At 37.6% G+C, this 15,872-nt stretch overlaps 1 protein-coding gene across 1 annotated transcript in view; it reads left to right on the forward strand.

Moving 5' to 3' along the window:
• ATG7 (autophagy related 7) overlaps positions 1-15,872 on the forward strand; it is a 111,795-nt gene that overhangs the window by 22,163 nt on the left and 73,760 nt on the right. The window contains exons 13-16 of the mRNA XM_007434320.4: positions 311-514; positions 1,018-1,133; positions 1,587-1,662; positions 5,305-5,385. Of these exons, the coding sequence (XP_007434382.1) occupies positions 311-514; positions 1,018-1,133; positions 1,587-1,662; positions 5,305-5,385 (477 nt within the window). The remainder of the gene's footprint in view (positions 1-310; positions 515-1,017; positions 1,134-1,586; positions 1,663-5,304; positions 5,386-15,872) is intronic.

The raw sequence follows: 15,872 nt of genomic DNA on the forward strand, positions 1-15,872 counted from the left end.
TAGGTAGAAAAGGAGGATGAAAATATTTTAAATACATATATATACTAAAACAGTACTGTGTCTAATTTTCTCTGTCTATTGATACTTGCCCTCTCCCCACTATTATCCCTCCTCTCCAAAACTCTTGTAACAGATCAGGGAATCCTCCAAAGTAGATTTAGTGGACACGTGATAGAGGAAAGGGAAGAGACTATCTGCTTTGAGAGAGAAGCTTTACTTGGCAATCTTGGCTGGTCATTTTTATTTTTAATGTTTTGCTTATATGCTTACATATGAATATCACTTTCTTTGCTTTTCAATATTTGTATAGTTGGTCATCAACGCTGCTTTGGGATTTGACACATTTGTTGTGATGAGACATGGACTAAAGAAACCAAAGAATCATGAAATTGGTGAATCTCCATGCAATAATTCTTCTGGCTCAGTTGATCTTTTGGGATCATCACTTTTTTCAAATATTCCTGGCTATAAACTTGGTTGCTATTTCTGCAATGATGTAGTTGCACCAGGAGATGTAAGTAGGTTTCAAACAAACTGATAGGACTGTTCTTTGAATTTTTTTTTTCTACTTCTCTGTATTAGTATTATAGTAAGAAAAATCTACAGTAGTTAAGTTCTTTTCACTACAGAAAGACTTCTAGTGATGTGCTTCAGAGGTGATCTGAAAAGAGTCACTCCACCATTACCTCCTTAATGCCTCCTTAATGGCATAAGGAAAGTCTTCTAGACAGCTGCATATCCCTAAAGAACTGAAATGTAATGGAAGCATTTTTAGCAGTTGCTACTCTTCTGTAGAGTATTGTCTGCTCCTAAAATCTTCTCTAGAAAATGGAGGACCCCTTTTCCCAGTTCTACTGTGAAGTGCTCTTTGGAATCAGTATTTTTTTTTTCCTGAAAGGCAAAGAGATGCCAGTATTTTGGGGGGGGGGGCACGATTGGAAAGGGAACCATAAATTGTTGTTCTGTATTTTATTTTAAGAAACGGTATAGAAATAAAATTTCACTGTTCCTTTGCAGTCTACCAGGGATCGGACATTAGATCAACAGTGTACGGTCAGTCGACCAGGATTAGCCATGGTAGCAGGAGCACTTGCTGTTGAATTAATGGTATCCATTTTGCAGCATCCAGAAGGGTAAGCCATCATTGTGGAAAAGAGGTAATATTTTAGAGAGACATTTTTATGTCACCAGTTCTTTCTTGGCATCATCGCCCTTTTGAACACAAGATCAATCAAATAATGTTGACCTCCAACCCAAAGATTAACTGCAAACTTTAAGTATAATGATTCTTATACTTAAGAAGTAAGTTAAGAAGGTTGGATTCTGATTTAATTTCACTTAGTCATGACTTTAATTACTGTATCCCATCTTTGATTTCAGTAGATCTTCTCTTGGTGTTACTAAGCTTGAATCCAATGCACTGACATCCTTTAATTTTTATGTCAAATGTTGAGCAACTTCTGCTTCTTAAGATATGTCTGTATGCAGAAAGGCTTACTCCAAATTTTACTCAGGCAAAACATGATGAATGCCAAAACCTTTTGTGTAGAAAGTTACTTCTCTTTATTTATCCTCCTTTTTGTTAGTGGCTATGCAGTTGCAAGCAGTAGTGATGACAGAATGAATGAACCTCCCACCTCTCTTGGGCTTGTGCCTCATCAGGTTAGTAAAGTGGAAAGTAATACAACTGTGAAGGTATCCCTGAAATATAGTGACATATATACCCTTGCAATGGGCAGTCCTCTTGTAGTAAAAGAATAGAGTAATGATTAAAAAAACTATAGACTTTGTGATCCATGGCTTCAGGTTATGAGTTCAGAATGACATAAATTGAGAGGGGAAATGGATTTAAATTTAAGAATGTATAGAGGTATCATCCAAAAAGGTGGCCATTAAATAGAGGTAATGTTTGTAATAAAGTCACATATAATGAATAGGCACTTGAAGATATTTGTTTCCTTTAACTTTGTCTCAGAGACCAGTTCCTGATATAGTACTAAGTCCAGGCTAAATAAGGAGCCCTTTTCCTGCTGCTTTGGAATGTATTTTAAAAACTAAGCCAGATTCAAAGCTTAGTTAAAGCTGGCTTCTGATCCTGGCTTGTTTACAACATTTAATTATACTTTCCACTAACAGGAAACTTAATGTTAAGATCCTGATTTGTTTTTCCACGTGCACAAAAATGTACAGTCAAAGGCCATTCTACTGATGGATGGATATTATATGATTATACTTGCTATTTAGTAGTTAATTCTGCCTCCTGCATCATCAAGCACATTGCTTATTCACATCCTTCTCTTCTTGATGTTTGGAAGCATGATTTGATTACTCCAGGACTTTGTAGGCATTTTAATTGGTTTTACAGTTGTTGTTTACTAATGTTTTAAAAATGATGTTTTTGCTCTGTTGCACGAAGAAATAGAGTGAGATGCTCTTCCTCTTGTAAAAAATTCTGAGCGGTAAAAGTCATGTCAGTTTTTGTTGCAAAAGTCACTTGCAAAATAATGTTCAATTATGTTACAAAATCTCATCCTGTATGGTCACTTTCCCCCCCCTACACATTTGTGTCAACAACTGGTTTCCTGCTAGCTAAGAAGATGTAATGCTATCCAAGTTCTCTTTGTAGATAACATATCCGTTTAGAATTAATGGGGTGGGGGTAGAGGACTTTGGTCCAGACTTTTTGTTTTTCTTGCTTGTATGAATTAAGAGAAATAGAGATGGTGCACCATAATCTAATTAACTCCATCTTTCTCCCTCTCCTTCATTCGTGACTATATTTTACCCTTATTGTTTAAATGTCTCGTGCTGTGCACCAGAATCTTACTATCTGAATACTCAGCAAGTTTCCAATTTAAATACAAATGCATAGCACCATAGTTTAAAAAACAGCCCCCTGCCCCTTGGCTTTCTCTTGATGTAACATTTCCTAACATTTTAATTTCTGATAGTTGTTTTTGGCACAGCTTTTTTTCACATTCTTTGATTGTCACAGCATGACCTTCTCTGTCACACAGTGGCTGCCATGCTGTCCCACTAAGGAAAGCAGGAAAAGGACAGCATTCCTTACTTAAGCAACCTGAGATTCTAAATAAATTGATGGTATGTTTATTATTAGAAAATTACAATCCTTGATCTGCTTAACAGGAAGTAAGCCATTTATAACTTAGTTCAGGTTATTTTTGAGTAAGCATGTTTGTGATAGTACCACTGTTTGATTATTGTGAGAGGGCTGTATCCATCCCTAAGTACCAATTCTGGCTTACATGGTATCCTAGGCTAAAATGTGTTTGACTGAGCTGTGTAACTCAGCTTGCTCTATGTACCTGACCACTGGATTTAGTTATTGGTTAAGTGCATTGTGCTCATCCAGATAAATAGGTTAGTTCCACAAGCCACAATTTTGTTTCCACAAACCACAGTTCAGTTAACTATGGTTTAGTAAAGTGTACAAACCCAGTTTCTGTGTCCTTGTTCTTGCTGAGAATTTACCAGTAAATTTAGTAGCGGGGATAATGTCTGAATAGGGTTAATGTGCTACTTTTTTCTTACCTTTGATGTTTTACAGTCCTGTCCTTTCTTTGATGCTCAGTGTTTGGTTATTTATTTATTTGGAAGATTTACATGCCTGCTTAACTCACATAATTGCAACTCTGAGCAGTGCACATCCCTAGAGCCAAAAGAAGACCCAAATTGTAATGAAAACCAACAGGAACAGAGCTGAAATCAGCATAGCAATAGCCTGCGGTCAGGTTGATCAAAACTGTACTCTGTTTCCCAAGAAAGGCTCATCTGTCACCCTGGCACAATGCCTGGGGAAAAAGCCAAGGTTTTAAAGCCTTCCTAAAGGCTAACGGGGTTAGAGCAACCAAATTTCAGGGGAGAGATTGCTCCAAATAAAGGCATTGCAACAGAGAAGGCATGCTATTTCAGAAATGCTTGTTTTCACTACATTATTCTTCCAAAAAGAAAAAAAAGTGAGAGAGTTTTTCATGCACTAGCACAGGGTTCCTCATCCTCAGCAACTTTAAGATGGGTGGACCTCAACTCCCAGAATTCCCCATCTTAAAGTTGCTAAGGTTGAGGAACCCTGCACTAGCAGATTGTCATGGCAGAAGCAATAGCTGAATCCCAGGGAGCTAAATGGGAAGATGTCTAAATTTACTTATACAATCATTGAATTATTAAATTACATTCCCCAAATCTTCCAGGTTGACAATTGATACTTTTTAATGCTGTTATGTTTAGTCAGTTACCACTGATACAAATATACTCTTTGGTTTGTGACTACTGTAACTTCCTGATTTGCACAAAACAGCAGTCTCCGATTTTGAAAAAGGAAAGTTATTTTAGCAGTGGTAATATACATAGGCTAGTGCCTTCTGAGTGATATTTGAGAAGATAAACATAATTATTGTAAGAATCTGCTAGGGTCACAAGAGAATTAACAATTTGGTGGTTTATTCCTTTACACTTAGAATAGATTCATAAGAATTAACATATGTTCAAATTGCAGTTGATTGCTCAGAGAAATACAATAGAACTGCTGTACTGAACTAATGAGTTTTCATAAAATATCAGGGAAAAAAGGACTAACTTTAAAGACATACAGAGGCCAAGCAAAAGGGGCATAAAAGTTGAGATGGTAGTCACAACCATGTGATCAAACCCTTGACTCCTTTTTGCAAGCATCATACATGTAAAAAGGAGCAGGGCTTTGGTCACACAGTTATGGCCACCATTTTGAACCTCATCCCCCTCCCCAGATGTGCCTGCCAAGCAAAAAAGATTTATTTGCTTGATTGATATTGCTATTTTACCCTTTCAGAGCTAGAATAAAAAATTTGAATCCTTTATTAGGCAACAAAATTATATTACCATATTAAATTAGCATATTCAAGTTGATGACCTGCAACTTTTTTATGCAAACAGATATTTCTGTAATATTCAGAATTGACTAGCATCGAACAGCAGGAAAATACACTTCCTTTTTTTCTGAAAATTAACCATGTACATATAGTAATAGCATTTTCCCTTACTGTTCTTTCAGTCCCTTTTTCTGCAAGAGGTTTATACTCCAGGTGGTGCTGTGTGTCTGTCTACAGAGAAATCACACTACATGGCAGTCATCTGACCTGCACAACTAGAACACACAGTATGCTGTCAGTTTCTGTAGAAAAGGCCTTTCAACACCAGGACTGTACATGTTGACTGTACTTTCTTAATAACATGGACCTTGAAAAAATATAGCTAGGGCAATATTGCTGATTTCAAAATGTTGCTATACATCTCTTTGCTTGACAGATCCGAGGTTTTTTATCAAGATTTGATAATGTTCTTCCTGTCAGTCTGGCTTTTGACAAGTGTACTGCCTGTTCGCCCAAGGTAAGTTGGTATCTGTGTGCATGGGTGTGTGTGTTTATGTGTGTGTATGTATATGTAGATAGATAGATAGATAGATAGATAGATAGATAGATAGATAGATAGATAGATAGATAGATAGAAAAATGCTGTACAACAAAAAATGATTTTTATTCTTTCCTATATGTTTTTTCCCTAGAAATTGTTTTTGTGTGCAATCTTGCATGCAGTCTTTAGAGATGGTGATTTTGAGATGTGAGATGTGAGTCCTTTCAGTTCCTCAGACATGAATACCCAGCTATTGCTTTTAGCAAATATAATTTTAGATAATTTTTTGGCTTCAAATATTAAAAATTCCAATGCAATATGTGGGCAAACTAAGAAATGCAAAATGATTTCATTAGTACAAGGTGTTCAGAAAGATACTATCTTTCATTACTTCAGAGTTTTATGCGGAATAAAATAATTCCTGCTGCTGTTACTCACAAGTGATCTAATGTGTTCAGAGAAATATTTGATGTATTTTTCACATAATCTCCTAGTAAGGGGTTGTGCAAAGTGTTATGACACTGCATTCCAAACTCAGATGCCGTATATGTACTGATTGTGCCTCCTCTAACTTCAAGTCTCACTTGATAGAATATGTTCCTTTTCCCCCCTCCTTCAGTTGCCTGGTATTGCTGGTAGTGAAAGACAGTTGCCATTTTGTTGATAAGCTACTGCACTTCCATATTAGGGGATATCCAACTGGGCCAGAAGTTCTTCAGTGTCACTCTGGTAAAGGTAGACGCAAGTCGGAAGAATCCATCCCCAAGCATTTTCCCTTCTTACTTGCTGATGAAAGAAAAAGTGGTCTGGTGGGCTCCCTCTCACCGACCCCCTCAGTTTCTGTTCTGACTGAAGCAAAAATGTTGACAGGCATGTGAATTGTTACCCATTTTTCACTATGGATTTATCCAACCGTCAGTTCAAAATGAAAATCAGTTCAATGCTGATCAGTTCAATTTTGCTGCCTAAAGTGAAATCCAAATCCTCCTCTTCTCACTGAGTTAGTCAGCACATAGTCTTAGTGCCCCGTTTGGATACCCATTTTTACCTTCATGTACTTTTCCAACCATTATCACATACACGTTTTGTCCTGAGGTCCTTTGAAGTAAGCTTCCTCCCTCTACTCCTGCCACAACCTACCTTCACTTTCTTTAGTTCACATTTAAATAGATTCAGTGCTGCTTTGTAGATTATTTCTTAGTATAGAAATAGCAAAGACTTTGCTGTATAGCTAAAAAATTCTTAAATGTTCAAGAATAATCTGTACAATCTGTAGTATCAATGGTGGTTATTGATTTGAATAATAATGTGTGACAGAATTTCACTCACCTCTCTAGTATGGTAAATAAATGGAGTTCCATTGAGGTGTCAATCCTCATTTTTACTTACTTACCTCAGTGTATAAATGGAGCTCTAGAAAGACAAAAGACAGCTCAAACTAGAGTCTGTCAGTTGTGGTGGGCAAACAATCAGTAAATAAGCTCCATAAACAGAGAGCCCTTATTTTTCAACAATTTGACTTTTCTTCTCTTGCACCCCTTTGTGTTGATAAGTTCTTATCAATATAAAACAGGTGATATCATATCTAGCTTCAGCTGTGTTTTTTCCTTACGTCTTCTTGGCTCCCTATGTTGAGTCCTCTCAAATCCTTTCCATTTGTTGGGTTTAACTTCCCTGTCTTGCTGATACAACAGGAACAGGAGTTATATCAGTGAATTGACAAGATGGACAGCAGGCAACCTGGTTGGCCATCACTCTTCTTATAGATCTAATTTTTTGGTGCCTCTTCTTTACTAATTCTCCACCAATTCATTTCTTCTACCCTTTTTTTCCTGGCATATCAGACTTTGGCAATATATTTGAAATTCCAAAGAAAGTCAGTATGCTTATCCTCTGACTGGAATTCAATATGTAAATGTGTACAAATCATTCTCTATTTAGTGTATATTTCAGAAGGTAGACATACTGTACATAGCTGTCTCAGTGTTCTAATTGAAATCTTGCATGAATAACTTGAAATTTATTGTTGTTTTAGCAGTCATTTACTGATAATAATTCTTGGCAGATATAGATTTGGTGGCCTTGAGTTGTGCACACACACAGAGACATGTATATATAACATGTTCAGAATCTATGCTGGATTCTCAGTTCTTCAGCATTTTTCTGAGGTCCATGTTTAAGCAATCATCCAGCTTGGATGTTTCCCTGTAAATACTGCATAGGTCTGACTCATAATTTGGCTCATACCTAAGTGCTCTTCTGTCGTGTCAGTTTCAATTACTGTTTAAAAAAATCACACATAGCACTTCATATACTAATTAGAGATGGTGGAAGGTGTCTTAACTGGCTGGGCTTGAGAGCAGAGATAGACTCTATATACTCCTGTGCTATCATGATATATCAGACAATTTCATTGTTACAACAGGTGCATTTTTTAGCGCAGGAAGAGCCTTCTGTACTTCATTTTAGCACTTCAAAAGTTTACTGCATTTGTCACATTTGAAATTGTGCTTTGGTTAGGCTTTGAAAACAACAACAACAACAAAACAAAATTGAGCAATCACATTCCCTACTTGATTTTGATCTTGAGTGCTTAGTGTGTGGGGAGTCAAAAGAGAAAACCTTGACATTTTATTAAAATCCTTTGTATCATATTAGGGAAGGATGTAAGCTGTGAACCAAATAGTTTAATATAATCTTACCACATCTATGAACACAGGCTATTCTGAAAATTAATTATCCTTAAGATAAGTCACAGACCGCAACTTAGAGGGGCTTAAAGTGGGCTAGGAGTTTCCATTCTTACAGAGCCAGAACAAAATTTACATGAGTACATATTGCAGACTGATTTTCCTTATGAGTTTTACACAATTTAATAGATCTTGAAGAAATCACATGAAATACATCCAATCAAGCCATCCAAGTGAATTGGTTAGTTTGAATTTCTTCCATGGAAAATCTCCACCCACGTACTAGAAATTCCTCTGGTGAAATGTGTTGTAGATCTCTTGTTCCAGCCCAAGTCTGGTCCTGGTCCTGATGTGCTAAATGCCTAAAGAAAGACACCGAAGTGGAGATTGAAGTAAAACTTTATTCTACGCAGAAAAAAGGACACAAGGAGATCTCTCTCAAAACTTGTGTAACCACCTTGTTGTTCAGTGGTCTTTTATTGTTCTTTTAGCACAAACCTAACTTATTGTGGTCATGGTTTGATCTTTCCCTTAGATGATGATCTCCAACTGCTGTTTCTGCTATTTCTTATACAATATTTTTTAATGATCAGCAATATTTGACATATTTAAGATTACCTGAACATTTCTAACGCCTCTTCTAATCTATATTTACCATATTGCAACAGTAGCTGCTATCTACTAACATTGATTCCAACCACAGCTTCACATTTCATGTTTCCTGTCTATTAGCCTTTCTCCTTGTCCCATAATACATTTGGGATTACCTTCAGCAGGCTTAGCTTTTGCACTGCTTTTCTAAGTTTTGCCCTCAAGCTTCTAATTTCAGTCATTTTATTATTTCTAATCACATCCTTATGAATGTTAGCAATTTGTGGGGTACATCATTCTTGTTCACCTTTTCCCCCCCTTTGAGACTAGGTGGTATTTTCAGTGGCCACATAAATCTCATTATTGTTTTGCCTGTCTTGAAGTTCCAGGAAATAGTTGGTGTCCTGTGAAATAGGTTTGTGATGGAACAGCAAAACATTTTGAGAGTGTTTCTTAATATGTGCACATCCTATTCCTCACAATGGAGCCCCACAATGCAGACAACAATGTGATATTAATACAGTTCCTAGAATGCCTAAGATGAATCCAAATTCTTGTTCATCAGATCAAAGAGCAGGCAGGATTAGAACTGAGAATTAGGTAGGTCTGAGAAAAAAAGACCCAGATTTGTCTTAATCTACATTTAAATGTAATTATAATTTAATTAAATACTTTTAATATGATTACTTTCCATCCTGGTACATTATGAGTATAGTTTGGGGTCCACTCAGGGATGTAACCTATGCATTGCTACATCCAAGATTTAGGTACAGAGCACTCCTGCTTTAAGGGACATAGAAGAAATTTTTACAAAGGGGTAAATGCCTGAATATCTGTGGATATTCGGAAGAATTCTTAATAGTCATGGATGATGATAGTTTACCCAATTATATGAGGATGTGGGGTATGACCAACTGTCCTAGCTTGCAGGGTTAGAAATACAGTTGCCTTTTTGTTATTGGTGGTAAGGGGTAGGTAGAGAAATTAAGAGAGAAGAGCGTTAGCAGTGGCCTTTAGTTATGATCCACATGGTCTCCAGGAGGCAGCATGTCTTTGGGTATCACTTTCTGAAGAACAACAGTTGCAGACTGCTTTGGGGTCTTACCCTGCTTTTAGGCTTCCTGCAGTCATTCAGTTGGCCAGTGGGGAAACCAGCATCCTGAAATAGAGAGGCCTTTGGCCTGATACAGCAAGACTCTGGTATTTGTTAAGCTATTATTTTCTCAGATTTAAGTACTCCCCTCTCCAGAGTCTCATACTCCTTGTGCCCTAATTTTCAGGTATGCTGATTACTAATATAGTGTATAAGAGTACTGTGCACACACATTGCTAAAAAAGTGCTAAGTATTCCTGATTTTCATTTCTATGCCACTGTCCATGGTGTGAACATGATATATTGATGTGATCTTTTTCCTGTTTCAAGTATGGTGAAGAAATTGGGTAGGAGGGGCAGAGAGAAGTGTTAGGATTTTTTTCTTATTATTGTGGTCCTTTTAAAAGAATTCTGTTTTATATAAATAGATCCTTTTTAATAAATTCTGACTTGAGATTTGACAGCTGCATAACTCCCATAGTGATCACTTTTCATATAGTAAGAATATTAAATTACTTTTGTGCTGAAAAGGTTGGCTCAGGGGTACATGTATTTTCTTACAGTAGAAACATAACATTTATTTACATGTGCCCTGCTCCAGTTTGTAGTGTAAAAATTATGTTGTTTCAGGCATTGAGATTTCTGATGCAAATAATGATAAATCCAGTTATCTGTTTATCTGGGTTCTCTGTGGTTTCCCTCCACCCCCCCTCATCCCCATAATCCATTTGTCATATCTTCACTATTGGTATTTCCTGTGTTTGTGCTTGAAAGGGTTTTAGTCCTTGAAACTAGACAAGCTTCAAACTTCCTCTGAGCAGATGGGTTTCCAACTCTCGGAGGAAGCCATTGAGGAATTGTGAAATGGGTCCTGTAAGAAACCAAGTTCTTAATTTTGGCTTGACGTAGCCTTCCATAAACACAACACTTATAGTTGTTATAACATGTTATGAGTGAAGTGTCAGGCAGCCGCCTCCAAGATTAGTGATCCTGTTCACTGTGGCAAGCACTGGATTCAATTTGTTAGGAATAACTGAATCCCTCAGCTGCTTAATATCATTAGCATACAAGAAAGAAAGCTAATGTGGACATCCCAGCCTTTGAGAAGACAACTAGTGAAAAGACAGAGTTCAGTTTCATCCAGTATCATGCATTTAATTATAGGGAATGGTTTCTCAGCATCAATTTACCCCTACAGGAACCATAGGAAATAGGCAGTTGACCTCTTTTGGCACCTGGCAAGCTGCCTACCCACCTGGGAAGCCAACATTTTATAAAGTTTCTAGCATCATATTTACTTGCAAAAATGGCTCTGTACTTCATGTAGTTCTGAGAGACATATTTCACAAAGAAAAATCTGGATGGCCCCAACCCTGTTAGTCTTTCATAAGGGTCTGAAGACCTGGCTGTTTCCCCAGACATTTGGGCCAGGAGGTTAGGTGAGTTCTGCTGGTGATGTGATTTTCTGATAGGAATGTATTATTGATCTTGGTCCTCATGGGCTGTTGTTTGTAACTGTTGGGTTTTTAATCTATGTACACTGCCCAGAATCACTGCTGTGAGATGGGTGGCCATAAATTATTTAAATAAATAAATGTGAAAGTAGGTAGGCCAGACTAGGAAATCAACTCCATAGGAAGACTAGAATTACTGTTATTGAGCTTGACTATAATAACAAAATCTTGCAAGTCTGTCTGTGCTGTACCTCCTTTTCCTCTCTAATACTCCAGTGAATTAGGAAGGACTTAGAAAATATTTCAGCCCCTTTTGCCTAGATAACCATTCTTGCATATTTCCTTTTTTTTTTTAATAAGAACTTTATTAAGTTATAAAAGACATAAAGATAAAAGCAAACAAGAACTAATAATCAAAGAGAGAGGTAGAGAACAAGAGAGTTAAAGATAAAAAAATACAAAAGTGATGGAAAGTAAAGAAAAGGCAAGAAAGGAAAAATTACAAAAATAATGACTTCCGACTTCTTATACAGCAGATATAGATAAATCATATAGTAACCTCTTACTCTAAAACTACATCTTAACATACATATTTTGTATAACCTATTATTTTAACTAATCATCAAATCCATATATCATAATTTCATTTTTTTCTGTCTCCTGCAAAAAGTCCAAAAGGGGCTTTCAGTTGGCATTAAAGTTAGTCAATGTTTTTTTCTCTAAGCAAAGCTGTCAGTTTTGCCATCTCAGCTAACTCCATCATCTTCACGATCCATTCTTCCATTGTGAGTAATGTCGAGTCTTTCCACCTTTGAGCATATAAAAGTCTAGCTGCCATTATCATATATAAAAACAAAGGTCCATGAGCCTTTTCCAGTTGTTTGTCCAATTCTTGCATATTTCCATCAAGGTCATTTTCCTTACTCTCTGTAGGTGGCATAGTTCAGTGCTTTCTTGAGAAATAGGCTCAACTTCTCAGATTGAGCAAGGGTAGAAGAAACCATCCTAGGGTAAAAGAGAGCGTATCAAGCACCCTCACTTATAAATGGGTATTTTGTGTGTTCATTGTGTGTTCTTTGGATGGCCACACCTGTCATAGTAGCTTCTTTTTGAAGGCTGTCACAGTCAATTCTTAAAATGCCTGAAGTACTCAGTGATATGGCCCAATCCACTTTCCCCATATCCCATGCATCAGCTTGGAAGCATTGACTTTTTACATTGTATCAACCAATTTTGATCTTTCCCAGTATTTAGGGGGATCTGATTTCAACCCTATAAATCATGGGTTCCATATTCGTTGACAATAAGGGAATTTTCAGTGTCTATAAGATACCTAGATAAAATAGTTCTCAAAGAGAGCAGAAGTGTACATATTAATAAGAGATGGAAAAGGATTAGCCTACAGTATGTAACATAATCTCTGTTTGTACTTTTCCAATTTGACATATGAAACTTGCATTTCTGAATTTATTTTTTTGTCAGAGGCTCTATAATTGTATTAATTGCCATAGTACCCAATTGTAAATGGATTTGGGGCAATGCCAATTTTTGTTCTTTTGGCTAATAGTTAGCTTGAAACCTTCTGTTTTGTTTTCTTCTTTTGAGTCTCTAAACCAGTGTTTAGTGTCAGTGATACGAAGCAAAATAAGTAGACAGTGTAATGAAGAACAAGTCTAATCTCTGCTCTTACCTTCCATTCATTTATCAGTGTAAGGAGTTGAGAAATATGGTGTCTATGGAGATAGGCAAATGTTAGAAAAATAATGTATCAGTGGAACTTCTTATTTTCTCTTTGCTATATTTTTGTCTTTCCTGAGGCTAAAGCAAATGCTGCCCATAAAGGAAAAATATGTATAAAAGCATAAATCTGGGGTTTTTGCATAACTGTAATTACGAGCAATATGTCTGTTCAGAAATGAAAGATTGCCAGAATAACTGAAGTTCATAATGCAGGCGGTATGGGAAAAAATGTTTTTCTTTTTTAAAACATATTGTTTAAAAGAAAATAAGAGTCACTCCGCAGTGAGATGGGCGGTGACAAATTTGAAATATGAATACATAAATAAATGAAAATAAAAGAATACAAAAAGCATTCATACAGTATATTAACAAAAGGATATAGTCATGAAATGCTATACCAATTAAGTGAATTGACTTAACAGTTAAAAATAAAACTAAGCATAGAAGCTTGTATGTTCACCCCAGATATCTAAATAGTCTTTCAAGTGTAAGTCCTGGATTAATGAAATGTATGGGATGTGGGATCTTCATTGTATGTTTGATGGATTACGAGTATCTTTTCCCTTCTATCTCTTTGCAACCAGAAAATCATGTGGTCCACCCATTCATTTCTAATCCAGTCTTCCAAACCTAGTACAGTGGTACCTCGGGATATGAACTTAATGCGTTCCGTGGCTCTGGGCGTATCCCGAGTTGGTCGTAACCCGACGCAGATTTCCCCATAGGGTTCAATGTAAATCTGGTTAATCCGTTCCGCCCTCCGAATTTGGTCGCACCCCGAAGCAAATTTTCCCATAAGGTTCAATGTAATTACCGTTAATCCGTTCTGGCATCCGCACGCGTCAGGGGCGGGAGAATGGCCGGGCGCTGCGCGGCGCGGCGGGAAAAAGGCCGGGTGCCGTGCGGTGGGAGAACGGCCGGGTGCCACGTGGCGCGGCGCGGCGGGAGAACGGGCTCGGCGGGAGAATGGGCGGGCACCGCGCAGCGCGGCGGGAAAACCGCCGCGGACCACGTGTCAGGGGCGGAAAAATGGCCGCGGACCACGTGTCAGGGTGGAAAAATGACCATACCCCGAGGCGGAGTTCGCACATCAAGGTAAATTTTTGCGGCCGGAGCTGGTCATAACCCGAAAAGTTCGTATCCTGAGGTACCACTGTAATTATTTTGTCTCCTAGGAGTTATCTAGATATGTCCCATTCTGGCCTCCCATCACTAATTTGGATTTCCAGCTAAAAATCCCCCATAGAAAGTATTCCTGAAATTGCTGCAAAGATTACTTACTTGAATTGTCCGTTCAGGTTCTCCCTCAGTCCAAACCCCGTATTTCATTACCTGTACAAAACATTGGTTCTGTAGTTATGAAGTAGATTTCTTGCACTTCTAAATTAACCCTTTCTTTCCTCACAAAAAGTTTCTAGTAGGAACTTCTTCCTTTCCTTTTGCCTTTTCTTTGGACAGCAGCAGATTTTCCCTTCTCCCCATCACACGTATGCCAACAGTTGAAATGTCTCCATTGTTCTCTCTGTAAAGTTGACACTTTTGCTGCTGGCATCAGAACATACTATATGTGAAACTGCAGTTTAGCTAATATAGGCCTGTAGTGATGTTTATCTTCATTTGCATCTCATTCCATGTCCAAAACTCAACTTCTTATCAAAGTTCTCCTACAGGACAGTCCTGTATATGTGCTTCTCTAAGTGGTTTCTAAAAGTACATAGAGTTCAAAGACATATAGTTCATCCAAGGTAGGCTAGTGTTTCAGATACCTAAAGATTAATCTGAATGCCAACCATTCTGATTATAAATTCTGTCTCCTATTTCCCCATAATATCAACTCCATTATGAAAGGGAGGGAGGGAGGGAGGGAAGCAGAAATATTCTGTTTTAAAAATGACAAAATGACCAGCAAAAAAGCATTAGTTAAGCATCTTTTAACAGAATGTTTAGAGTATATGCTCTGTTTGCCATTGAAGGCCCTTTGCTCTTATTTTGGGGGGACTCCTTTTTTTGTACTTCAGTGCTCAGTCTCCACTGTCTAGCACATCTCTAAATATGAATGAATACTCTCGTTTCTTGCTGCTGGCTTTTTTATATATAAATAAAAATGACTATCTTTTCAGATTTGACACACCATGCTCTTCAACTGCTCCTAGTGGATAATGTACCCAGTATCATAACTAATCATTTGCCTTGAGAGTCTATTCTGTGGGTTTATCCTTGTTTTCCTTCCATAAATTCTTGCCAGTGTGCCTGTCTGGCAGAAATTGGCCATATTTCTTGAATTGGTTCAGCATTACACACCTCACTTTCAGAAATAGGAGCTGTTTTAATATATTTTCTTATCCCCACCAAAATGTTCTTATTGGTTTGAATGCCAGTTTTCCCCTCTGTTTACATTTGCTCCTTCAGGCTGTAACTTCTCACACCAGGTATTACAATATTCCCAAAGATCTCTTCCAGAACAGATTTTGGGAGCTGCAAAGAGAAAGGAAAGTTGGAGAAACCTCAATCTGTAAATACACAACAAGACTTTAGATGCCAGCTGTTGGTAACTGTGATTAATAGTTGGAGGAATTCTAGATATCCTTTTAGTCTGTCAGCAGATGCTCAACCTGCTGGCAGTTTTCAGAAGCCTTCCTGCATGAGACCTTGTGTCTCTTTGTCCCTCTGTCAGCGTTTAATTCCTGTCTGAAATCAGGGCAGATGCAGTCAATCTTTTTGCCCTCTCTGTCTGTACAGATTTAGCGTTTTGTTCATGGAGCTTTTGGTGTTGTGCTGGTTGTGTTTGTATGTATGTATAAACACACATCACACACACACATACATACATACAGTGCATTCGGAAAGTATTCAGACCCCCTTCACTTTTTTCAATTTTGTTATGTTGCAGCCCGA

This window comes from Python bivittatus, unplaced genomic scaffold (assembly GCF_059951505.1).
Source record: "Python bivittatus isolate LINGU-HERP-01145 unplaced genomic scaffold, Pbiv_v1 ctg000080_np1212, whole genome shotgun sequence".
NCBI lineage: Eukaryota > Metazoa > Chordata > Lepidosauria > Squamata > Pythonidae > Python > Python bivittatus.